The sequence below is a fragment of the Paroedura picta genome, chromosome 9 (assembly GCF_049243985.1).
Source record: "Paroedura picta isolate Pp20150507F chromosome 9, Ppicta_v3.0, whole genome shotgun sequence".
NCBI lineage: Eukaryota > Metazoa > Chordata > Lepidosauria > Squamata > Gekkonidae > Paroedura > Paroedura picta.
In genome coordinates this window covers 18,417,433-18,443,637 of record NC_135377.1, presented here as the reverse complement: position 1 = coordinate 18,443,637, position 26,205 = coordinate 18,417,433, and the positions used below count along the sequence as shown (strand labels likewise).

At 41.3% G+C, this 26,205-nt stretch overlaps 1 protein-coding gene across 7 annotated transcripts in view; it reads right to left on the bottom strand.

Annotated features, from left to right (window-relative positions):
• LOC143844499 (uncharacterized) overlaps positions 1-26,205 on the bottom strand; it is an 81,740-nt gene that overhangs the window by 35,517 nt on the left and 20,018 nt on the right. For 5 of the 7 annotated variants that reach the window (XR_013233999.1, XR_013234001.1, XR_013234000.1 and 2 more), the window contains exons 2-4: positions 2,472-2,562; positions 2,059-2,093; positions 809-898 (exon numbers count right to left, since the gene is read on the bottom strand). The exons of 1 other annotated variant lie outside the window; for it this stretch is intronic. Coding sequence is in view for 1 of the 6 variants with exons in the window: in XM_077351679.1 (XP_077207794.1) it covers positions 20,016-20,156 (141 nt within the window). In the remaining 5 variants the exon portion in view is untranslated. Of the gene's footprint in view, positions 1-808; positions 899-2,058; positions 2,094-2,471; positions 2,563-14,106; positions 20,157-26,205 lie in introns of those variants that run through there. One more of the 7 variants, XM_077351679.1, reaches the window with a different exon arrangement.

Below are 26,205 nucleotides of genomic sequence, written 5' to 3'. Positions count from 1 at the left end.
AGAATTCCAGTAATTTCTCCTCCTTTCCCCCTAAGGTTATTTCATAGATGACTTGGAATATGCCTTTCACCAAAGGTTCAACTTTTTGTCCCTAAGCAATTCCTTTAGGCCGATCAAAGTAGCATGTGACATTAGGTGACATCGAAAGATAATTGTTTTTAAATAATCAGGTGCTGTACTGAGACATATAAGGATGGCTGATTCATTTTAAATTTAATTACCATAATATAGGGTTTCACTGTCTACAGTATCAATCACTAAGACACTTTATAGTTGATAATATTAAAATGGCAACAATAATGAGAATTTCTACTTCATGATGAAAATAATTTTAATCACGGGTAGATTACAAATCCATTTGCTGTTCCGGCTAGCGAGGATTCTATTATCTGCTTCCTATTGTGAGAGATGTTAAAACTTGTTTTCAGGAAATGTAAAAGATTATAGATGTATACAGCATGCACAAATTTTCCAGCCAAGCTCAATGACAGACAGAAGAATGGCCTGGAGTCTGTAGCTTCTGAGAGAGAGGATATGAAGCTGAGAGTATCAGCCTGTCTACAGGATCCCCCCCACCCTCGATTTATCTAACTTGGCCTGTGCTATAACACCCATAGTTTATAATGTGTATGGGTCTCACTAAAGTGAGGAGGACAGAGATAATTGGTACAGAAGACAGCACACGTTCCTTTCATAGGGTATTCGAAGGTCCTATGAACACCATAGAACCTTTCCTTTGCCTATAACACAGGTAATTTTGTTCCGTTGAAACTTTCACCCACATAGTGAATCCCAAATGACACATTACCACAAATGATGTGATCCATGACACCGGGTCTTCATACATACAGATGCAACTTCTCAGTGGCCGTTTCCATGTTTGTAACAACTTATTTTACTGTAATGAAATGGGAGGGAGGAAATGGGCCACATATTAGGCGTACACAAACATGATACATTTCCAGGAAAGGTCAAGACAACCTTTATGCATGCAATAAGATTTTTAATAAGTGAACTGTCCCTCTTGTATCATTCACATGAAAATAATCCCTTGATAAGCTGAACTTGTGATAGCACAAAACACAATTCCTCTGCTCATTTAACTCAATATAAGGTTTTGTTGTTACTGCTAGTGTTGTTGTACCGGTCTTGTGAATTATGTGTCCAGGTGGCTATTTATACTAGCCTGAAACCTGCAGGTTTCATAGACTAGGAATCACAATGATTGGGTGTACTGTTATCTGAACACCTAGGTAAGACTTGAAGCAGCCCACCTTTTCTGTGGGAGTAAGCCCTCCTGAAATAGAGGCTATTGCATGGTCTTATTTGTCATATGGTAGATCAGGGGTAGTCAACCTGTGTTCCTCCAGATGTTCATGGACTACAATTCCCATGAGCCCCTGCCAGCAAATGCTTTGTAGTCCATGAACATCTGGATGACCACAGGTTGACTACCCCTGTAGGTCACTCATAACACTCCAGAATATTTTTTAAAAATAAACTCATCTTGATTTAAGAGCTCAGGAAATAATCATGACTGAAATCCTTGAAAGTCTGAGGGGCAATTAGCACATTAGTGGCTCAATGCAACCACCATTTTCCATTCTGACTCCCTAAAGCATCAAGTGTTTAGAAGCAGAACATATAAGCTATGTGGCTGTATGTAAAGAGAAGTAGCCATTTAATCTAAACTTAAAAGACTTCTAATAGTGTAGGCCTCCCCAAGCAAGTTTATTTGGAATCCAACTCAAGTCAACAGGGTCTAGAGACATGAGTAGCTGAGTCCTACTGGTACTGATAGAAAATGAAGCTAATGGGTTAGATCAAGCTAATTTTTCACTCTATCTCACTCATTTCCCCCTTGCCACACATGGATTTGGCTATGCAGGATGAACCTCACAATAGATACTTGGGGTAGTCAAAGAAGAAGCCTCTTGACTTTCGCACCAGTGGAAACACAGGTTGGAAACAACCAAGTAATATCTTTGTCTACAGATACATAGCTTTAAAATACAATTACATTAATATGACTTCTAAAAAAAACCTCTCCATACAAACCTTGCCACAGTCAAACAGGGATACTAACAAGGACTCTGCAGGGAAGACAAGAGAATGAGAGAAGATGGCAAAACCAGTATCTGTTCAAGTGTTTTCTTATTAACCTTGGTCTAAATAGCTATTGAGCTGTAATTTATTATTATTATTATTTAAGCAAATGAGTGTGTCATGAACAAAATATTTTGACACTGTGTTTATTTATTGTCTGCACAGAATTGTGCTGAGCCATATCAACATCCCCCCATGATTTCTCAAGCTCTGCACAATAAATATTTGAAATTGGGAAGGGAGGGATCTGAACACAATAACAAGAATATATAGGCCAGCAATTTAGCTGGCAGGTCCAGTTCCCTCCTAAAACAAGCAAACTTACTCAAACAGCATGAAAGGGGAAAAAATTACTCGGTCCTCACCACTCTCAGCCGAGAAGAAAAGCCAAGCTGGATCAGACCAATAGCCCATTGAGTCCACCATTCTGTCTCTTGTAGTGGCCATCCAGATGTCCTAGAAGATCCACAAGCAGGGACACAAAGGCCAAAGTCTTTACTTAGGATAGCTACGAGAGATATTTACTTCTGAACATATAAGTTCCATTTGGTCATCATGGCTAACAGACAGCAATGGACCACTTCTCTATTAATTTCATAGAATCATAGAGTTGGAAGGAACATCTAGGGTCATCTAGTCCAACCCCCTGCATAATGCAGGAACTCACAACTACCTGCCCACCCACAGTGACCCCAATTCCATGCCCCAGTGATCCCACACACCAAAAATCTCCAGAATCCAGCCTGGCCTGAAGGAAATTCACCTATCATCCCACAGCAGCTATTAGCAATTCCCTGGGTATGTAAGGAAGGGCCACAAGACACAAACACTGCCACATACCTTCCTGCCCACTCTCTCATAATCTGCCTAAGTTCTTAAAATCAGCATTTATGTCAGATGGCTATCCAGATTCTGTTTAAAAACTTCCAAAGGAGAACTCACAACTTCCTGAGGAAATCTGTTCCACTGAGGAACCGCTCTGTCAGGAACTTCTTCCGGATGTTTAGCTGAAAATTCTTTTGATTTAATTTAAAACCATTGGTTCTGATCTGACCCTGTGAGGCAACAGAAAACAACTACTCTATCTTCTATATGACAGCTCCTCAAGTATTTGAAGATGGTTATCATATCACCTATTTGTCACTTTCCCTCCAGGTTAAACAGACCAAGCTCCCCCACTTTATCTAATTCCTCTTCAAAGCCAGCAGTGCTAGAGACCTCGGTACTTTCTGAGGGAGTGAGTGCTACAAAATTAATTATGCATTGTGTAAAGAAGTATTTTCTTTATCCTATAGTTAACTCTACAACCACAGGGCTATACGGCTCCATGCTTATCAGAAAATGGCCACTAAAGCATACAGCTTTGGGTGAAGCTTGTAGCTCTTAGCTACTGCTGAAGGCTCTATTCACACCTTGAAATTAATAACAATTACATCTCTGTATAGCATTTCCAATCTCTAGGTGGGGCCTGGAGTTCTCAGGGAATTACAATTCATCTCCAGACTGTAAAGATCAGTTCCACTGGATAAAATGGCTGCTTTGGAAGGTGGACATTATTGCATCACATCTCTGCTGATTTCTCTCCCTTTCTAAACTCTGCTGCCCCTAGGCATTGTCCCCAAATCTGAAGAAGTTTCCCCAAGCCACAGCTGGCAACTATCGCAGCATAAAAGTGAGCAAGCCAGAAGCTGGATCCAAAAAGCATTTCTATGAACTTTACCGCATTGGGGAGGTTGCCCTGCCACATCCTGCACCCGCACAGGGGAGCATTTGGCCTGGTGCATATCGTCTGCCCCGGATTTGTGCTCCCACATGTGAGCCATGGCAGCCAAGTTCCTAGTGCAGAAACGGTCTGCTGGTAGCAAAGTGAACAAAGGTTTAACTTTGACCACCTAGTACCCCTTCAGGAACAAGGAGAAAAGGAAGGGATTTAAATGAGTGACAAGCTAACTGGACCCATTCTTATAATGTGATGTATTTGCCATGCTATTGTTGAACTGGCATTTAGCTGGTTTTCCACCCACACACCCACCTGAGGCAATATCAAGCAAGGTGCTAAACTGGTTCTAAGACTTAGCTCACTTCCAGCCAGTGATACAGCAGGATGTGACACATATCACCTGTGAAATCCATACAGGTGAAAGTATGGTGGCATGGACTTGTTGGTGACATAGAAAGATTGATAGGCATGCCTTGCTTAGGGTTACAAACCTTATGCTATCTCTGTTTTTAAGACTGTGCCTGCCACTTTGTTTATAATATGCCTCCTCTTTTACTATTAAAATGGTATTTTTTTTAAAATTCAAGAAGACGACACTTTCACAGTGCCCTGTTGGCAGTGTATACATATGTACCTAAGTGCCATCAAGTCAAAACCAACTTATGGTGATCCAGCAAGGAACTTTTGAGGCAAGGAATAGCCTCCCACAGCAGAGCCTTCCTTGGTAGTTTCCCTTCCAAGTGCCCCCTTTGTCAGTTTGGTGTAGTGGTTAGGAGTGCGGACTTGTAATCTGGCATGCCAGGTTCGATTCTGCACTCCCCCACATGCAACCAGCTGGGTGACCTTGGGCTCGCCACGGCACTGATAAAACTGTTCTGACCGAGCAGTGATATCAGGGCTTTCTCAGCCTCACCCACCCCACAGGGTGTCTGTTGTGGGGAGAGGAATGGGAAGGCGACTATAAGCCGCTTTGAGCCTCCTTCGGGTAGGGAAAAGCGGCATATAAGAACCAACTCTTCTTCTTCTTCTTCTTCTTCTTCTTCCCTGATGAGCTTCCATGATCTGTTGAGATCAGGGTACACCATGTTACTCCCCCCCCTCGATTGGCAGTCACTAATATATAATAATAAATAAATTATTCACAAAATTCTACTGCAAATTTTTTAGAAGTTAATATGCTCATGTGAGTGATGTAAAAGAATGAACTGGGGTTCGAGATGGAAAGCATGGGTTTTTCTTCATCTTTTAGAGAGCAATTACAGCTGTGGGTGGCCACAATTCAGATCACAGAGACATGAAAAGAAGATTCAGTTGTTCAAATCCCTCAGAGTTTTACCCATCTAATGCTGCCCTATCATGCCATTTTTGACCTATTAAATGAAGAAAGAGACATATCCATATTTAAAAGGCTGATAACAGTAGGGGAGGGGGTGTTGATTAGCAAAATCATGCGGGCCAGTTAAACTCCCTCTTCCCTTCCTTTGTGGCCACCATCAGGCACCGTGGAAACTGCTTTTTAAACATCATTGGGAAGAGATGATCACAGATCTCCAGGCATCTCATATGTTTTGACCCCTCTCTAGATCAACTGCGTGGGAGATGTCATTTCCACAGGCAAGCCAGCGCTAATAACGTCTGCAGCAGCAGTAAGCAAGCTTCAGATGTTCCATCTTCCTTAGCAGTCTTTCAGCCAATCAACAGCTGAGCACAGAAGAGCTCAGATTTCTTCCCCAACATTAAGACCTTTCAAGTAAAGAATGAGGCATTAATTAAGCACAGGTGATTCATCAGTTCAAGAGAATTTAAGGCTGCCTTCTTTTGTAGATGTCAATCAGGGTCTATTTAAACTTAACTTCAGCTGTTCATAAACACAGCCTAACAGAAATTCTGTCATGTACCTTTATAATAAATAGCTTAAAGAGAAGGCATTTTTTCCAAAAGAAATATAGCACATTTCATTATTTTCATTTGTTATTGCATGAGATTCATCTGACTCCTTCAACAACCACGTTTTAAATAAATGAGAGAATGACTTATGAAATGTCTCATTGGGATAAGACTACACGGAGAAAACGGTTAACTCGGAGAAAACAATTTTGGATATTTGGATGTAAGATACCTGAGTTCCTAATGTCTCACAGATTTTATTAGGGTTACACTGAGCAAGATCAACAACAAATTTTATTTATGGTCATTCAGACCAAAATTGACTGAGCCAGATTACTGATCATAGATGAAGGCTAATGAAAGTGGTCACAGAAAACCAATTCTTTGGAGCAACAAGGATGGCTTCCTGTTGCTGATCCAGTGTTGTGTAGTGTTTAAGAGCTGCAAACTCTAATCTGGAGAGCTGTGTTTGATTCCCCACTCCTCCACATGGAGCCTACTGGGTGATGTTGGGTCACTTAAAGTTCTCTCAGAACTCTCTCAGCCCCACCTACCCTACAAGGTGCCTGTTGTCAGGACCATAAGTACATAAGGAGAGGAAGGGAATATGATTTTAAAACACTTTGAAACTCCTTAGGGTAGAGGAAAGCAGGGTATAAAAAACAAGTCTTCTTCTGCCGAGGCACAATGTAACCCTGATCACTGTGGTGTCTTGATATATGTACCTTCTTAATGGAGGATGCAGATAGAGTGTAGAAGGAAGAGAAGAGAGCCTCAGTGCAGGGGGAAAGTCTACTTTGTTTGCCTAATTTTTAACTGCAGCTGCTTCCTAGTTCAACAGAGTTCAAAAGAAATGCAAAATCTACCAGAACAGATTGTAAGCAACTTCTGGTCTACTCCTGATGATGCTTAAGAGAAATGTTGTAGTAATTTGGTTAAAGGGATAAGTGAGTGCACATGCAGACAACCAAATACCTTTTTTTTGGGGGGGGGAATCTCACATAATTAAAAAAGCAACAATAGAATCTCAAAATCTCAAAATATTATAGCATTTTAGGAGGCCAAGTTAGGAGGCCCCTAGGCATCCGTTAGGTATATTCAAAATGTACAAAGGTTTATACTGCAGATTTTTCTGATTAGGTTTCAGTAACCGAAGGGAAGCTTTCAGTGGCCACTTGTGTCCTACTCTCCCAGAAACCTCAGTCACTTATTCCGGCACCAGAACATCATCCCAGATCCTTGTGTAATAGCCAAAATCCAAGACAAACTAAGGCTGTTCCTCTTGATTTCACTGCAGATTCTCCATATCTCTGTCCCTGGGGTAAAATGTCACTTATCAGAGGGATATTGAACTATAAATTAAAACTCTGTAGTTAAGATAGCCTTGCCTTTTTGACCCAGCCTTAAAGAGCACTGCCACTCTCAGTGAGACAAGGTGAACTATTAATTGGAGGAATGGAAAATATGCCAGAATTTCCCTGGAGAAAACAAATTCTGGCTATGTGGATTAAGAGTCCTAAAGAAACAGCTAGTGCCTGGAGGAGAAAATAAATGATCTGAGGGGGGATTGTAAAAAAAAAAATGGATCTGTTTTAGTTTGTTGGCATCCATTACATTAACTGTACAGGTCAGGTCAGGTCAGGTCAGGGGACTTGCCTTAAAAATGCTCCATCACTTGGTACAGCTTGAACTGCTCCTAGAAGGGAGAAGGTATTTCTGCCTTCTCTTCCACATCATTTTCCCTAGAAGAAACCACCTAAGCATCCCTGTTCCTCAGACCTGGGACCATGTGACCACAAATCTAATACACTTAAGGCTACCTTACCCTTAGCTTGAACTATTACACCTTTGTTGCCACCACGGAAAAAGAAGTATTTATCCTTGTGGACAAAGAGCACCGCACAGTGGCTCTTGTATATGGAAGAATATGCATAGATCAACTGTTCTTTGAGAATCTCTTGGATTACGTATACTGTGCAGCTGACTCTTTTGATGCCCAATAAATGTAGTGTGCTTTTCTAGGGAGTGGGTTTTCTAGGATTTCCAAAACTCCATATCCATTCTTAAAGAGCAGTTATAAGTATAAAATAATTACATGGGATGAATTAAAGAAACACCAAGAATAGTTTGTAATGAACTCTGCTTATGAAGGATCATTGTAAAAGATAATTTGTATTCTAATGTGCAAAAAAGAGAAGAGATTATACCACCAAGACAATGAGCACCAATATTAAATCTTTGGAAATTTCTTTTTAACAAGGACTTTACAAGCCCTATATATAGAGCTTACAGAATGACTAGCACCATCCTTGTTGTTTTAAAGACCCATAAAATAGGGGGTGGGGAATGTCCTAGGAGGACTGATCTTTGCAGGCAACATTGGAAATAAGAATTCCAGAACACTCTAGGATAATTGTTTTGTAACTCAATAAAAGATCTGTTGGGAAGGGTTGACTGTGCCAAAGTTCTGCAGATAGCTTGCAGGTGATCAGGATTTTTTTAAAAAATCACTACTTTGAGACTTCAGGTATTTATGATATATGTCTTTGCTTAAATCACAATGTGAGGTTTGGGAGTCATAGACACTAAGATAGGTTGTCACTTGAGCCATCTATCTAATTCGGATTGCAAATGGAGAGGCAGTGCTAGTATAGGCCAGAGGAGAGAAAGGGAGGGGAAGGAGGAAGGGATAGTGGGAATGGACAGTCCTTGTTTTCAGCTCTAATATCCCAGTGCAATTATTTTGTGGACATCCACTCCTTGCCTGCGTGGGAGATAGGGCTATAAGTGTATGTTATTTTTTAATTACAAGGGGGTAGAAAAATCCTGATGATGGGCTGGAAGGTGCCATTGCATTGTTATTTTTTTCTCTCCCTTCGTTTGCTGATTATGTGAGCTGGGCTCCTTTGCTAGCCGATGATAAGCAGAATTTCCATGTTCTCTGCATAATTAATCCATCTCTGCCTCTCTTCATGCCAACTCGCCCGTTATCGCCGGCACATGCCTGAATTGCAAAAGAATCCGCTCTTCAATTGGAACTTATTGATATTCTAAAAAAAAAAAGAGGGGTGGAGGGGGAGGACTGAAAATCCTTAAGTTTAAGCTGCAGATTTTTAAATGGATTAATTTTGTTGCAATCGCAGCCATCTAAGGCGGGAAGGCAGGCAGAGCAAAATTGAAAGCATCTCCATGTTAGCAGAATTGGGTCCAGAACACTGAAATGCATTGGCAGAGCTCTCTTTTAAAGTCAGGAAAATTACCATTAATTTACATCACATGAAATACTTTTTTATGCCAGAAATATTCAAGAGACGTTCTTTAAATGCCTGCTAATGCTTGATAACATTTCTAACTTTCAACGTTTTGCTAGACTTTGATATGACACGATAGGAATGCCTGCCAGTGAGGAATATTATATATACAAGTAATCTCTTTTTATCACGTATTTAGATGATATCATCATCTTCTTAAACATCCTGAAGTAGGCATTAAACAATGTAATCAGTGTCATGGACTCCTGCTTAGTAGATTCATGTGTGTCAAAGTTAGTTAGGTATATAAAGTCTTCAGTGAAGTTTAATAAAAAAAAAATATCCAGGGAAGATGGCAGGATCTCCTATACTTATAAAAAAACATTCTTTTGTAACCATTCTTTTTGCAATGATCATAGAGGAATTCTTGAGCAATAAAACCAACTGCATTTTCTTTGTTGGAAACATACAACTTCCCTTGTTCTTATGCTGCAGTTTTTAAAGGAAATGACTTACAACATTAAATATTTAAGCTGTGTTTCCAAGAATGTCATGGTTATACATGAGTAGGTAGAGTTAATGGGGAAGATGACATCCCACTGCTTTGTACAAATTCAAAATATTACCAAACATTTTGCTAGCTTTTTTATCACAGTCATTTTTGTTTGCAATCCCAGAAAACAGTAGCTTTCAGTAAGACAGAGGGGGGTTTTGTTTGTTTTTTTAAAGAGCCTCAGCTAAGTGTATCTTGCATTCCGTACTGTATTCTCAGTGAATCTCGCATTCCATGTTGTGCTAGGAATCAGCAATATATACACAACTGTGGAAAGGAGCATTTACATTCACAGTTAAGAGGGGAGGGCAGAGTTTCTATGTTTGATATGGAATACAGATGGGAACTTGGCTATATAAAACAACCATTACGAATTTGGCCTGTTCCATTTTTTAAATGCACTTGGAAAATGAAAAGACGTTGGTAGGCATAAAGCAAAATCCTCACCCCTTCCTGAGCAGCAGGAACAGTGATATTTTGGGAGACATTTTCTGTCTTAGTAATTGAGCAGCACAATCCGATGCAGGGTTACTCCAGCCATTCTGCATCATACTACGCTGTTAATAAACCAAGGGGCATTTCAGTATATTTTGGGAAGAGGGAAGAGAATTTTGTGTGGATAATAAGGAACATAAGGGTGCTCTGCTTTGCAAACAAGCCATATAGCAATCTGGCAATCAGCAGAGCCATGGAGAAATGTCTCTCTTCATACAAAAATTTCAGAACAACACAATGCCAAGAATATATAGTTTTAAAGTCTAGCTGCATTTCTGTCCTTGCATGTACTAAAATTGCAACAGTATTTAAATGCATTTTGTCTGGTGCCTTCTGAAGAAAATGCACTTACATTCCAAAAGGCGTGGTGGACAGATCTCATAAGCTGAAATCTGTTTTGAAAATTAACCGGAACAGTCACCTTTGAAAGTAAGCTCTAATAAATGTGTTTAAAGTACGCAAGTAACATTCAAAGATAAATCTCTAACTGACATATATAAATTAATTTGAATTACCAGGTGCTATAGCATTTCAGAAATGAGCATTGAGCTGGATTCGGTACTGAATCTGTATGTTTGACAAGTGGATGTCAGTCAGTGAAGGGGAGGGAAAATTATTTTCGAATGTGCTTCTGCAGTCCTGCACTCTTTTTGTCCAATTGAAATAACTAAACCTGCAAGTGCATGGCTGCTATATAAATATGTAGTGAAATACACAATTCAAAATAGGCCCAGGGTGTTGAACCCTTCTTCATTTCACACTGAGGCTTTGTTGATCTCACTGAGAAACTAGTTATTCTTTGTGAAAAGGGATTTTGCACTTGTTGCCCCACTGTGTACTTTAGAATTTTAATTGGTATACATATTGTATTTATAATAAATATATTGGCTTCATCATTTTAACAGATAAATTATTGGGTAGTTTTTGCTGTTCACTGATGATCTGTTATGCATGCAATTTATTAAAGCATGTTGTAAGGTTGAAGAAAAATTATTTCTGCTCTGTTTTACAAAGAATGACCCCCCCCCAGTTTGTACCTCTATTGATAGATGATGATGATGATGATGATGATGATGATGATGATGATGATGATGATGATGATGATGATGATGATGATGATAATAATAATAATAATAATAATAATAATAATAAAAAGAATAAAGCGGTTACATGGTAGTTTCAATTTTTCAAAGCATTTTGCATATATTATTTTTAATTAATTAATTAATTAATACAACCACCATGCAAGGTAGGCCAACTTTGTATTAAATGATGCTTTGAACCATAATTTGAAATTGAAGATGAGAGATTAAAGCTGGGAGTGGCTACTTCTCTAAGGTTACTTAGTGACTGTATGGCAGAAGTGAGTTTTGAACTAGGGAATTCCTGATTCATAGTTGAGTTTGTAGGCCACCGAGCTGCACCAGTTCTGCTGCCCTAAACTATCAGATGTCATACTGTTCTATGTATAAATAAACTCAAAAGTAAAGCTGAATAGGTTCGGTGGTGCTTACTCCTAAGTAAGTAGGCATAGGATTGTTGCTTTAGTAACCTTAAAAGTCCAGTGAGAAATTAGAATAGCTACCATACCATCTAATTCTGTCAATGACAAAGGCTGGATGGTCTGTTTTCAATCATCCCTCAAGGCTGGTAAAGATGAAAGAGACAATAGTTCCTGCATTGGTAGAGTGACTGTGCAGGCCTAAGAATAAACACATCAAGTTGCTTTATACCAGATCTGTTCACATGTTATGTTGAGTGCACATACAACCTGAATGTATGTGCATACATATATTGTAAGAAAGAGCGAACAAATATTCATTTTTACACATGAAATTTGGGAAACTGGGTAAATGTGGAGTTTAAATAACAAGTTCAGTGTGGAATGTAAGATGAGAATTACTCAATGCTTGCATAAGGAAAAACCAAGTATACAATGTAAACAGACTGTATGTCTGTTCAGTGTAACTTGCGAACAGCATTACTGAGTCCGGCCATTGGTCCTTTGGCATTGGCCAGGTCTGCTTTGACTGGCAATGGCTCCCCAGGTTTTGAGGTCTTACACATCACCAATTACCAGATCCTTTTACCTAGAGATGCACGGGATTGAACTTGGAACCTTCGGCCTACAAATCATCACCCTTCCCCTTAGCATGTATAATCAGAAGTATGTCCAACTGAGTTCCATAGGATTTACTCCTTAGGAAGTGTCCTTATGATTATAACCTCAGAGCTGAGTCAATTATGCAGATGTTCACTGAGCTAGTTGACTTCTTTAAAGGGTAGGTTCTAAATCTAATGATCAGTTCCAGGCTGCGTTAGGCACAAGAATTCAAGGTGATTTAGCATGCTTGACACTGTACAACAATGAACAGAGGAAGTGAGAATGCCTTGAACATTCTCTGATATCAGTTCCTCCTTAATGTCTAATATCCATAGTTCTGTATTCACATTCGTATCTATGTCTATAGTTATTAAAAGTTATACAAAAGGTAGCCCCCGTAACTTCTCTTAATGTGCACTGATATTTTACACTGAACACTTGAATATACTAAGAACAAGCTTTTTACTCTAGCTGGGAATATTATTTTCCCCTTCTCCCCCAATCTACAATGGTGCTCTGGAACAGGAAGATAGGGAAGTTCCAGCTTTGGACCTTACATAGAAAGGCAGAAAAAGATAGAAAGGCAGAAAAATATATCACTAGCTTGATATATTCCTATGCTTCTGTGTAGCAGGCATAGCCGAATAGGCCTAACTCCACTTCCTCTTGGAAACAAAGCCATCTAATTCTTTTGTGGTAAACACATGACAAAGCCCTGGCAAAGAGGGTAAAATATAGAACCAGAGTGAAGAGGAAGAGTTGGGTTTTATATCCTGTTTTTTACCACCCAAAGGAGTCTCAAAATGGCTGACAATCACCTTCCTTTCCCCACAACAGACACCTTGTGAGGCAGATAGGGCTGAGCGTTCTGACAAAACTGCTCTGTGAGAACACCTCTAACAGGACTGTCAGTAACCCAAGGTCACCCAGTTGGCTGTATGTGGAGTAGCAGAATCAACCAGAAATTTAAAAATCAGAACTGAAGCAAAGCAAATAGTTAACATGACATATTAAGAAATGCAAAATGTTTAACTGAATATCCCATCTTGACGATTGGATTGACTCACTCTGTGTAATCTGCCTTTAGCCCCAGTGAGAAAGGTGGACTAATGTAAATACATACATACATACATAACCTTGAAAACATGACATTGATTATTCCTAACTGAAAAGAAATCATGTAGCTTTCTATATTTCTTACACAGGCTTACAGAGAAGGCAGTGACCTTCAATCCATAGATTCTTTGGTTTGTAGAACTCCAATGGTCATATTGCCCCTATAGATATGCTTTTTCTCCTGCCTTTTGGAAGAACCATTTGTGTATGGAACAGTGTACCATGCCTTCTGCCTCTCTCTGTATGCATTCCAAAAAAGGATTCGATATTTCTGTAAAATCCCAGATCCCAATACTGGAATGGTATTGGGAACTGGGATTTTTAAAATAAATACCAAATTTTTTCAGGTCCAATAGACCCAAAAAAACCCAGGTTCTTCTGCAGCCTGGTTTAAACCAGGCTGTAGAGAAGCCAGCTTCAGGGTCTGTGTGCTGTGGGGAGACAGCTCCCCAATGCACACAGCTCCTGGTTGAGACTGCCTCTCCTGCAGTGTGGTTTAGACTGCGATGCAGAAGGAACTGGACCCAGGATATGTGTGCCTTGAGGAGACTGCTCCTGAAGGCATGAGGATCCTGGCCGGAATGGCTTCTCCTGCAGCCCATTTTAAACCAGGCTGAGTTGGTGAAAAAAAGCAGTTTGCTTCCCACAGAACAGCCAATTCTGATCCTCAGGCGGCCTTCAGCAGTCCCTTTAAAATTTAAAGAGACTGCAGTAGAAACCCAGCAAACAGCTTCTCCTCTGTTTTTGCATCTACTGATAATTCCTGAATATATCCGGCATTGTTTTAAGAATTTTTTTCTGGGGGTGGGGGGTGGGGGGTGGGCGAACCCAGACACATTTGGGATGTCTGGAAAATACTGAATGCACACTCCTATCCTGAGTGTAATATCAAGTTTTCACCCCCTCAGTGGTTCTCACTGCCAGCAGTTCTTTTGTCTGGGAGGGTTTAGGGCCACAGTCATTGTTTTGCTTCATGTCTGTGGGGTATCTGTGTGTGTGTTTCTGGGTAGGTACTGAATTAGGGTGGTCTGGAGAATGGGAGACCTGAGCACGTATCCCATGGCACTCATTCAGTATTCCTCCCTACTTGGTCAAGGAATGTGAGCTGGAGTGAAGAGATCTGGATAGGAATATCTGAAGTTTGCAGTCCTCCCACTCCTTGCAATGGCCTGGCATAAATCAAAGGAAGAGATGAGAAACAAGATTCTGTTACAGTCTATGAGAATTATTCCACAGATAGACAATGCAGAAGGATCATACCATCAACAATTTCATGTGACTGTAATGTTACATCTTTGAGGCTAAATGTTAACCCAATACCAGCCATGACCAGCAGGAAACCGGGGGCTGGGACAGAGGGGGGGGGCAGGCACTGGTGATGGCATGATGTCATTTCTGGGAAGACCTGGAAGTGATGTCAGTACTTACTGTTGAAAACTCTCCAGATTCCTAGAAAGGCAGAAGATGTTCCACCCCAGCAAGCATATGGTAACCCTATGACAAAATTATGCAAGTATGTCAAGGAGACCTTATGTCCTCCACCTAGTTCTGCTATTGTACAGTGGATCTAATGGGTCCCACAAGGTGGTAGTAGACAACCAATCCTATCTGTCCTTAGTTATTATACTTCTCCATTCAGGAGAACAACCAGTTTATACAACTGGGAGCCTAGGTTAGATTTAAATACAAATTGTTCAGCTGTACAAAGGTGAAGTAAGACTGATATTGTACAATGATTACAGAACAAATGCTTTCAGAAGGCTATCAGATTATCAGATTTGGAGAGATTAGCAGTGAAAAAACCTGAGAAGGCAAGGCCAGAAAAAGCCAGAAAGGCTTTAAAAAGCCAGAAAGGGCAAAGGAAGGAGATACCTAGTAATCTTGCGAAGAGGAGTCTTTCTAATTCCTTTGGGGAGTGAGTAGCGTGGAGAGGAACTCCCTAAATTCTCTTTCTTGAATGCTTTTCTTGATGTTTCTTTTTACCCATGCTTTATATAATCCAAAAAGACAATTTCTGCCATAGATTTTTCGGAGTGGTATAATAAAGGAGGACAGAAAGAAAACAGACACAAAAATTCTTCAGGCTGCCAAAATGTGACAAATTACAACTCTCCCTTTAGCCAACTTCAGCTTGATTTAAATGTGATGCTGGCAAGGTTAAAGAAATCACCTATGGGACTTTGTGCTCATCCAGCGTCCCGTTTAAGCTAGGCTCAGCTACCTGCATAAAGTAGCTGAGTTTCAATAAGACACCTTTGCAAGCCAGGGATGACAGCTTTCGCCTTGTTAGGGTTGTATTGAAATCATGCCTAAATGAATGCAGGGAACATCCAGATTTCTGAATTCAAAGAGCAGCAGGGAAACAAATACAATCCAAAATAATAAATGGCAACAAAATCCATATCCTTCCAAAGCACTTATGAATGTTTGCTATAAATTGGCAGATCTCAGAACAAAAGTAACCCTTAAAGCCTGTCCAGAACTGAACATATTCTTTATTTTACCATTTGAAACATGGAATAGTTTTCTGCAAGCATTTGGAAGGGCTATTTCTGTAGGACAGTGCCATTTGCCATTAAAAATACAATCAGTGTTGGAAGCCATCAGAAGCCAGGATAGAAACAGGTCCAATTTTTAAGGAAGTAGTTCATGATCTCCTCTTTTTCTGAATTTTACTAGAAATAAATGTATTGTAAGGGGAAAGCTGAATTTAAAAATATTAAATGGTTCACTACCAACTGATTCAATCCCATGTCTTGAATGTAGCACATACCACCCAATAATTTGAGACTCACAAGCGATTTGCATGTTAAAAATGTCTGTGCTGTATTCCTTGTCTATTTTCAGGTGCCATAGTGCCAATTGCTTTTCACTGGCACATAACCTTTAAGTGTAATATTTTATAAAGTGCTATAAGAATCTTGTTCTTTTCTACTGCTCCAGACAGACCAGCATGGTTACCCATATTAACCTTGAAGTATGTCGTGGTGGTAGATGTATTTATCTCCTTTCAGAAGTGCATCTCTGTCCGAATGTGTGTTTTAATGTTGCATGGAGAAAGAAGTTCGATGTTGTCTGTCAGAAATCTACTCTGCAGCCATATGCTAGCCTGACTCCCTTTTAAGTGGATCAACTCCAAAACCTGTCCAGAAGTGAAACGCTCGATGAAATATTCAGAATGCAAAACAATTGTATTCACAGCTGACTATATGCTGCAATAGCAAAGAGCTGCTATCTTGATGAAGAGATAGTCACAGAAAGTAAATCATGCATCCTGTTGGAACTGTGAGAATGCATTATTCTTCTGAATAATCCCATTATTTGGTTTGTGCTAGCCAACCAATTTTGGTTGCTAGAACTTCCTGTAAATACCACTTTCAGGTGAGACCACACTGAAAAAAATAATGGAGGTATTTCTGAACTGTGCACTGCACATTTTTGAGACAGATTACAAACGGAATATCCTGGAACTTCAATGGCAGGTCCCTAATTTTTGAGAATATGGATGAATTTCTTATGAACACATCACAGGACATTTTAAGAAAAAAAATCGTAGTTAATATGATGGGTGGGAAAAGGATGATTGCATTTTTGGAAAATACAGATGAGGGCTCTGCCTACTTCTTGCTCTAGTAACCCCATTTCTTAACTGCTACTACCTAAATAGCCTTTCTTCTGCATAGTCCATCATCCTCTGTTCTGTTTTTTGGTCATCCTGGAATATGACAGAATGTTGGGAACTGGTATACACACACAAGTATTACTATTTATTTCGCAGACAATTTCCTGCTGAGTTTGTTGTTTTCATACATTTTAACAAAATCTTTTCCTACTACTGCAATAATCTAGAAATACTTAAAACATAAACACACGACTTACAAATAATTTGTGATTTGTGCTAATATTCCTTATGTATAAAATGTGTAGAGTTCTCACAAATGGCTAAAAAAAAGCAGTTATAGAAAGCAGTTATTTACATGATTACTTCCTATGTTTATTGCAGTAAACATTTTCAGCAAAAACATTGAAATAAAATCTCACTTAAAGCCCATGTCCTAAACAATTAAATTTTCTAACACAGGAATGGAATTTAAGCGATTTGTTATCGTTTTATTTCTGGGACTTTTAATCTATATTAATTCCTTCCTTCACATCTTTAAACAGCGGGAATCCTCAGACTGACAGCTGTGGACACCATGGTTCAGCCAATACTGTCCCAGCTTTTCAGAATGTGGGTGGAGCCAATGTAAAGCAGGGTTCTAAAACTGACTGTCCTCATTCATATTAAATGGACAGCAGCCACAGCCACAAGATCCGGAGCACTTGTAAGCACCTGTTCTTTCTTTTGTTAGAATTCCATTTTCACTTCAGGCTTTCCTTTTTACCCCCTCCTCCTTTTTTAAACCCTCCTTCCTCTCAGGCTTTACTTCAATTCTGTTTGCCTGTTCGCTCTTTTAATTCCCCTGCAGTTCTTTTGTAGAGGAGGGTATTGAATTTGACTTTTTCTCCTGCACTAGTTGGGAAAACTGCATCACATGCAATGACATCACATAATGAGGCAGCAGTTGGGTGAACTGTGCTTTACATGCAAGAAACCAGGGTCATCAAGGCACATTTGGCTCTTTCATGTAGTGCCTGTTCTTTCACTAGCATGAGCACTCCTACTGGAGAATTTCCCAGTAAACTGTGTCCTAAAAATATAAGATGTAAATCATTTATTCATATGGCATACTGAACTGTTTATTACATACTGTGTGAGGTTTTGTAAAAAGGAACTCCCTTCCTAGAAAAAAACAACAAACCCAACAGTATTAATTACCAGCACCATCTGTGCCAAACAGTGGGAAAAACAATATTTTAATACAATGACTTCATGCATGTCAGTTATCTTAACATTAAACCCTGCAGTTTTGTTGCTGTGATTTACCTGCCTACCAATTTAAATGAAAGATGTTCTTACAAGGTTAAAATTGTGAATAGATGAATTAAAATTAAACAGTTTTTCAACTTAGATCTAGCTTATACTTGACTGATAATTATCTCTCTTAAAAGACAATATATCCAATAAAAACTTACACTCAAAAGCTTGATCACCCGTATTAACTGTCAATTGTGTAAACATTGTATTTGTATAATTCTATTTAAGCAATGAGTTTATTTATCCAAAACTCTTCCTGGATACCCCCAGCTCACAGACAGAAATCACAGTGCACTGTATTTATGCATATTCAGTATCTGGGTTACTCTAGTTCTATTTGCTAAACATTTTGTTTGGATTCTTTTATAACAGAATGGCCTGTGGTTGAGAAACTGATCCATAAAAATAGTTGCTTTCGCTATTTTTTGTGAAAACCCCATTTCCACTCCTGTTATACCTCCTCACCCAAGAGATCCTTCGTTACAGAGAGGGGAAAAAATCCCCTATTCCTAAAGCTATGAAAATCCCAATACAGTTTCAGTTCAAACTCCCCACCTCATTCAATTGCAGCAAAATTGCCTGAGATTGTAGCCCTCAGCCAAAGGATCTTTCCTGCCAAAACTGCAGAAGCCTCTCCATTTTAGAACCTATTAAAACTCTCCCATGCAGAGCTGGCACACAGGGGCCTGAAGATTAACTTTCCTCCCTTGTTTCCCACTGCTCTGATCCTGATGAGAGGGGTTCTTTTATAACCAGAAGCCCCAACTACTGTTTGTGCACTCACGTACAACACCCACGCTGGTGTCATTCGTTTTTGCTTTCATTTACCAGTCCCTGACTAACTTAACACTTCTAACTACTGAGGAACCCTTTGGCTTGCTTGGATGCTTCACACAGCAAAAGAGGATGCAAGGTTTCCCTTCACTCACATCACCATTTTTTTTGTAAAACAACAACAACCACCATGCTCTTACCCCCACCTGCACTGTACACATAAAGAGACAGACCCATTCATAATTGGGTTCCTTGGGGCAATTTTGAGATAAGGGAAATGATCTGAGCCTTCCCCTTATCTTGCCTTGAGGACATGTATGTGCCTACTGTCTGAGTTTTCCTGCATCAGTCCTCACATTCATGCCTAACATGCATTTGTGTTTGTGTAGTCATGTGTAAACAAAAACAGAACACGAGGGTAAGGGAAGATAGACCCTGCATTCTCCTGTGCCACTCCCAAACTCTTTCTTCAAAGATTCCAAAATTTTAAAAACACAAAATTTATGAATAATAACTGTTATAGCACATCATTCTCATCACGCACATACAAGTTTTGATTTCTAACAAATGCTTGGCTACAGTTTTATACTTTTTTCTTTCTGGAGAAATCTATCTTGCCTCCTTGTTTTACTGCGCATTATACGTAGAGTTGTGTTCAGTGCTTTCAGCAAAATAGTCTTCAGGAAACCATGGCTGATTCTCATCCTTAAGCTGTCATTGGCATACATGACCTTCAAGTGTACATGTCAGAAATGAGTTGTAATGGTTTTTATCGGAATTTTCACTTGCTGGTATACTTTTTTTTCATATGCACCTGGGATAACACTGTTAGCAAGAAATTTGCAGGAGAGAAGTCAGTAATGAGACTCCAGTAGCTTTAGAAATTGCCCACAGCACACATTCTCCACAGTAGAAATTAACTGGTTATTTACAGCCATCTACTCAATATATGGTAGTGTACAGTCTTTTTTCAACAGGATATTGGCTTACCCAAGGCCTTGTTCAGTCTTCTGAAGCTCTCAGATCTGTGTGTAAATTTCTAAACGCGCTGTGCTCCCTACCTTCCTTCAGAATATTGGCAACCGTTGTGCTCAGTGTTTTCGAGATGACAAGGAATACCTGGTTCTGACTTGCCAAAAGAGATTATGGTATTTCATCTTATGCAGGTGGTGTTTCTGGAAAACAGTCTCAAAGTCACGGAGAGCCTTGATGGCAATACACTTCTTGATTTTCTGCACCGGAGAAATGGAAAAGTATCACATCAGCATTTCAAAATGCAGCAGCCAGGATCCTCACGGCAACACCGTGGAGGTCCCATATCCGGCCTATTCTCCATCAGCTGCAATGGTTACCAGTTGAATTCCGGATCAGACTAAAGGTTCTGGTAATTACCTTCAAGGCCATACGCGGTCAGGGCCCAGTGTACCTGAGGGACCGCCTCCCCGCCTATGCCCCCAAAAGAGCTCTGCGCTCTACTGCCTCCAATCAGCTAAGGATCCCTGGCCCTAAAGAAGTCCGTCTGGTCTCGACCAGGGCCAGAGCATTCTCTGTTCTGGCCCCTACCTGGTGGAACGAGCTCCCAGAGGAGATCAGGGCCCTGACGGAGCTTAAACAGTTCCGCAGGGCCTGCAAAAAGGAGCTCCTCCACCAGGCATTTGGCCGAGACCAGATGTAATCTACAGCGACCAAGGGCCCCTGCTCCCCCCCACCCCCCCCTCAGAATTCAATCAATAAGCCACCCCCCTCAGAATCCCATCAACAAGCCCTGGACCTGTTTGTGTTATGATTGTTTATTGTTATACTGTGTTGTGTTTGGTTGCAATTGTTGGTTATTGATGTACATGTTCTACAGACTGTTTTATGTATGGTTCTCTGTTATAATGTAAACCGCCCTGAGCCTCCGGGGAGGGCGGTATAAAAGTATGATAAATAAATAAATAAATAAATAAATAAATAAATACTTCAATTGCCTGAAACAGCGGCCTACTTTTCACATTCCTTTAAAAAAATATGCTGTACTATTGTATTCATGGTATCAGGGCAGGATTTACCATTAGACTAACTAAACTGAAGCCTAGGGCCTCAAAACCTAGGGGGCCTCTTGACAAGGTATAAAATATTTTTGACACTGTCATAGGCCTTTCTTACACATGCTGTCATAACGCACTGCTCTAAACAACCTGTTAAGTCTGCAGGTTCAGTGAATACAGACTCCGGCATTCTTCAAAAGCAGTTCTCTTTATTAACAACACAGCTGGTCTGGATTCTAAAATGGCTGCCCTGGGCCTATATTCTCAAACAGCTACCAGCTGGTGGAGAGACTGCAACTGCCTATACTTCTAGAAGATCACATGCCCCAATAGGGATGGAGGAAATAGACTCCACCAGGGGGAGGAGTTTATGGTTTATAGGCTCCAGTCCTCTTGGGTGGGTGGAGTCTCTCCTGGAACCTTTAAATGGAAAGGTTGCAAGATCCCCAGAGAAGGCCCTCGTTGCCCTAGACAGAGGAGCAGAGCTTGGCCTGGCCACAAGTGAAATTGTGGGAGGCCAGATGAGCAGTCAGAAAGAGGATCTCTCCTGAAACCTCCATGGGGGATTGTTGCAAGAACCATTCTGCAGACAAGGCCATGGTTGCCCTAGGCAGAGTGGCAGAGGCTGGTCTGGTTGCATGTGAAATTGGTGGAGGCCAGAACATCAGCCAGTAAGAAACCTCATTTCCTGAAGTGCAGGAAACAGATGGTGAGACTGGGTTGTGTAAGGCAATGTGAACTTCTCTCCTTCCTCAGTAAGGGAGTGTAGGGAAAGAGGAGAGTGTTTCTTCAGCCTTTTATTTATGCCCTGTGTGTTTAAAAGAGCTGTTACTTTATCTCATGTGGTGTGCTGGTGGGATTGTTAATTTACAAACCTTTAGGTGTAAATTAGTTAAATAAATTTGAGATTTTGGTATAGAAAAGTGACTGGTGCTCTGGACCACTTAGTCTTCCCCATTCAGGTAGTCCTAGTGCGTTGAGAGGGCCCAGGGGAGGGAAAATTAGGCAAAACTGAATGGGTGTCAACTCTCCAGGTGGGGCCCAAAGTTTCAGTGTTTTAACACCAAAACACTAGGAACCTAGCCAAGGGATTTCACAGTCCCTTAGGGAGGGTTACTCAAGTCAGTGAATGTTAGCAGTGACAAAGAAAGCAGTGATAAAGGCTCCACCCAGGGAAGGGGGGAATGGCCCACAGGCATGGTATCAGCTGGGCAGGTGGCCAGTTCTGCTACAACACTCTTGATTCTTCCATCTTTGTTTAGTTGTGATGGTGGATGGGAATTGGGGGGGGGCTCACAAATGGAATAGCCTAGGGCCTCTCTTTATCTAAATCTGGCCCTGCATGGTATCTAGGAAAATGTGTACAAACTTGAAAGGAACTCCTTTCCAGCATCTTACCAAAACATAAATATATTTAATATATTTGCATATGATGTTTTTATAGATTGTTATACTCATAGTAACAATGGAAATCAGTCTTTACAAATTACAAGTTAGTCTTTAGAACACATTTAAAAATATGTGGTTTCCCCTCTTAGTTTTTCCAATTCTTGGATATTCTTTTAAAAGGTGGTTATATTTACATGCTACTTCAAACCTCTAGATGCTAATAATTATTGGGTGGTATGTAGAGCTGCTAATTTTCTGAGTTACAGCTGACCTCCGCATGACAGAGACCTATTACCCTTCAGATGGTGGACTCCATCCTTGGTTGCCCCCACCTATGTACTCCCCTAGTCCCACCCTAAATATCCAGGAATTTCCCAGTCCAAATTTGGCAACCCTGAAGTGGTATATTTATTGCATGCATTACAATGAAACAGTTTACTTCCTCCCTATGATATTTATTTATTTTTATTTTCGCATTTGTATACCACCCTCCCCGAAGGCTCAGTCTTTATTTGTGTTTGTTGGTTTAGTCTCATGGGGTGGAGTCCCTGCTTGTTATTTCTGTTCATAAGTTAGAATTGTAGATGGCCAGAGCTCTCTTGTCCTAAAACCAGCTGTTCCCATCCCTGTATCTATCATGTTGTTAATAAATGGATCCACCCATCTCTGCTGTGTGAACCTAAGAGCAGAAACCTGAGACTATTCAGTTTCTGCCTTCCAAGCAAAAAGAAACATCACAGGGAGTGCCAATCACAGCAAATGAACACATCTGCCAGTAATAATGTTAACAGCGCAACCCTAAATAAAGTTATAACTTTCTAAAACCATTGCTTTCAGTTACAAGTTATTACAACACTTAGGACAATGGAACCCCCAAGGCTTAACAAAGACATTGGTTTCTTATCTCAATACACATGCTAACATTTGTAAACTCCTTTATTACACTGCATGCTAATTTGCTGCTATTCACAGGTCTTACCAATCACATTCATCCAGTCATAGCAATATTTACTGCTCAGTTACTTATGCATCTTGACTCTAATTGGCCCTTCCTGGCAACATCCTCCTTACTAGCTATCTAGTGGTTACTGACTTCTGTTTCAAAGTATATGAGAAAGTGTGCAGGCACATAAAAGCTTTACCCAAAATAACCTTTGTTGATCTTAAAGGGGCCACTGGACTCAAACTTTGTTTCGCTGACTTCAGTGTAACTCTTTTTAGGTAACACCATCATGTTGCAAATCTATGACCACCGTCCTGGGAGTAACCTGCTTGGTTGTAAAATAATGCAGAGAGTAGTCCAAAGCAAGAAACTTGCTTTGGACTACTCTCTGCATTATTTTCACCCCTGAGAATAGAATCTGTATGTTGATCATCATTCATATACATCGTCTTTGTTTGTATATTAAGTGAAGTATGCATTTGCATGAATTGTCATACATGAGATTCAAATTATTTCTAACATAGAAGTTTCTCTTTAGGAATCCTCTCCCTCAAAACCTGTGTGTAGTGATGGGCAAGAACTGGGAAAATGCAGTTTGCCTGGTTCGTGAACCATGAACCATCACAAACAATTGAACAAGTTCAATTTGTGACATGGTAAAATGCTTCACCTGTTTGCTAGAGACATTAATCTCACAGGGGACCTCTGGCTGATTCTCTTCTACATGTCTTCCAAGTTTAGTGAGGATTGGATTTATGGGGACTGAGTTATGGCTTCCCAAATAAAGTGCCCCCAGGAAAGTGCTTTCTGGGGAAACAATAGGCTCAGGTTCAAAAGTGCAAAGTGCACATATGAAATGTCTAGGGAACCTGTAATTGTTTTCAAGATTGGAGAATTCCTCCTCCCCTGTTGCTTTGAAGTTGCCATATTGCTTTGAAATTTGATGGACATTTTGATTGAGTGGAGACAGTCAGTCCTGAAATGTATCCATTCATAAACCGCCATGACCAGCTTGAAAGTTCATGGAAAGTTCCTGCTGGTTGACCTACCACAAATTTCAGTTCACAAACCATGAACCATCCAAAATTCATCATGATTGTTAGGTTGTGAACTAGTTTGTGCTTATCCCTACCTGTGTGTACATGTGAAGAGAGAGCCAGTTTGGTGTAGTGGTTAAAAACAGCAGTTTATGATCTAGAAAACTGGGTTCGATTCCCCACTCTACCACATGCAGCCAGCTGGGTGACCTTGGGCTAGTCACAGTCCTGTTAAAGCTTGTTCTCATAGAACAGTTTTGTCAGAGTTCTCTCAGCCTCACCTACCTGGAGAGAGGAAAGGAAGGCAATTGTAAGCCGTTTTGAGATTCCTTCAGGTAGTCAAAAGTGGGATAGAAAAAACTTCTAAAGTGCCATCGAGTCTCAGCAGACTTATTATTATTATTATTATTATTATTATTTGGATTTATATCCCGCCACTCCCCGTAGGCTCGTGGCGGGTCACAGGAGTCCTATCCCCATTAAAATACCCATTAAAAGACTTTAAAACAATCCCAACATGGCGGAACTTATCATTCCCACCCCTGCTATCAGAGCGGCAGGGAGGGTGGGGAGGAGATGCTAAGTCTGGGGGGGGGAATGTTGGCACTCATTCGCTGACCCCGGCCTCAACCAAAAACCTGGCGGAAGAGCTCCGTCTTGCAGGCCCTGCGGAAAGCTGGTAAATCCTGCAGGGCCCGCAGCTCACCCGGGAGCTCGTTCCACCAGGTAGGGGCCAGGACCGAAAAGGCCCTGGCCCTGGTCGAGGCCAGGCGCGCTTCTCTAGGGCCAGGAACGATCAGGAGATTCTCCCCTGCTGAGCGTAAAGCCCTGCGGGGGATGTAGGGCGGTAGGCGGTCCCTCAGGTATGTGGGTCCCAACCCGCGTATAGCCTTAGAGGTCAAAACCAGAACCTTGAACCTGATCCGGGCAGCAATTGGCAACCAATGCAGCTGCTTCAGCACAGGCTGGATATGGGCCCTCCAAGGTGTGCCAGTGAGGACCCGAGCAGCTGCGTTTTGCACTAGCTGGAGTTTCCGGATCAGAGACAAGGGTAGGCCGGCGTAGAGCGAGTTACAGAAATCTATTCTGGAGGTGACTGTCGCATGGATCACTGTAGCCAAGTGGTCAGGGGACAGGTAGGGCGCTAGTAGTCGGGCCTGGCGGAGATAGAAAAACGCCTGACCCGCTACTCTCTTGACCTGAGCCTCCATAGTCAGGGAGGTATCAATGGTCACCCCCAAATTCCTGGCCTGGGGCGCGATAGTAAGTTGCGTTCCTGCCAGGGTGGGTAAGCGCGCTGCCTGGTCCTGCCCTCTGCCTCCCAGCCACAGGACCTCCGTCTTGGAGGGGTTGAGTTTCAGGCGACTCTGCTCGAACCATTCAGTCACTGCTTCCAAACATCTGGCGAATGGTTCCGGGGGGGAGTCTGGGCGGCCATCCATGAGGAGATAGAGCTGGGTGTCATCAGCGTACTGGTGGCAACCCAGCCCAAAGCTCCGTACGAGCTGGGCCAGAGGGCGTAGAAAGATGTTGAATAACGTGGGGGAGAGGACTGCGCCCTGCGGTACCCCACAGGGGAGTCCATAGGGACGCGAGAACTCTTCCCCCACCGCAACCCTCTGGGTCCGGTTCTGGAGAAAGGAGCGTATCCAGCGCAAGGCTGTGCTCCGTATCCCCGTGCCGGCGAGGCGGTGGATCAGAAGGTTGTGATCCACGATGTCAAAGGCCGCCGATAGATCCAAAAGGACCAACACGGCTGACCCGCCTCTGTCCAGCTGGCGACGGAGATCATCCAAAAGGGCGACCAACACCGTCTCCACCCCGTGGCCAGGACGGAAGCCCGACTGATATGGATCGAGTGCCGAAGTTTCCTCCAAGAATG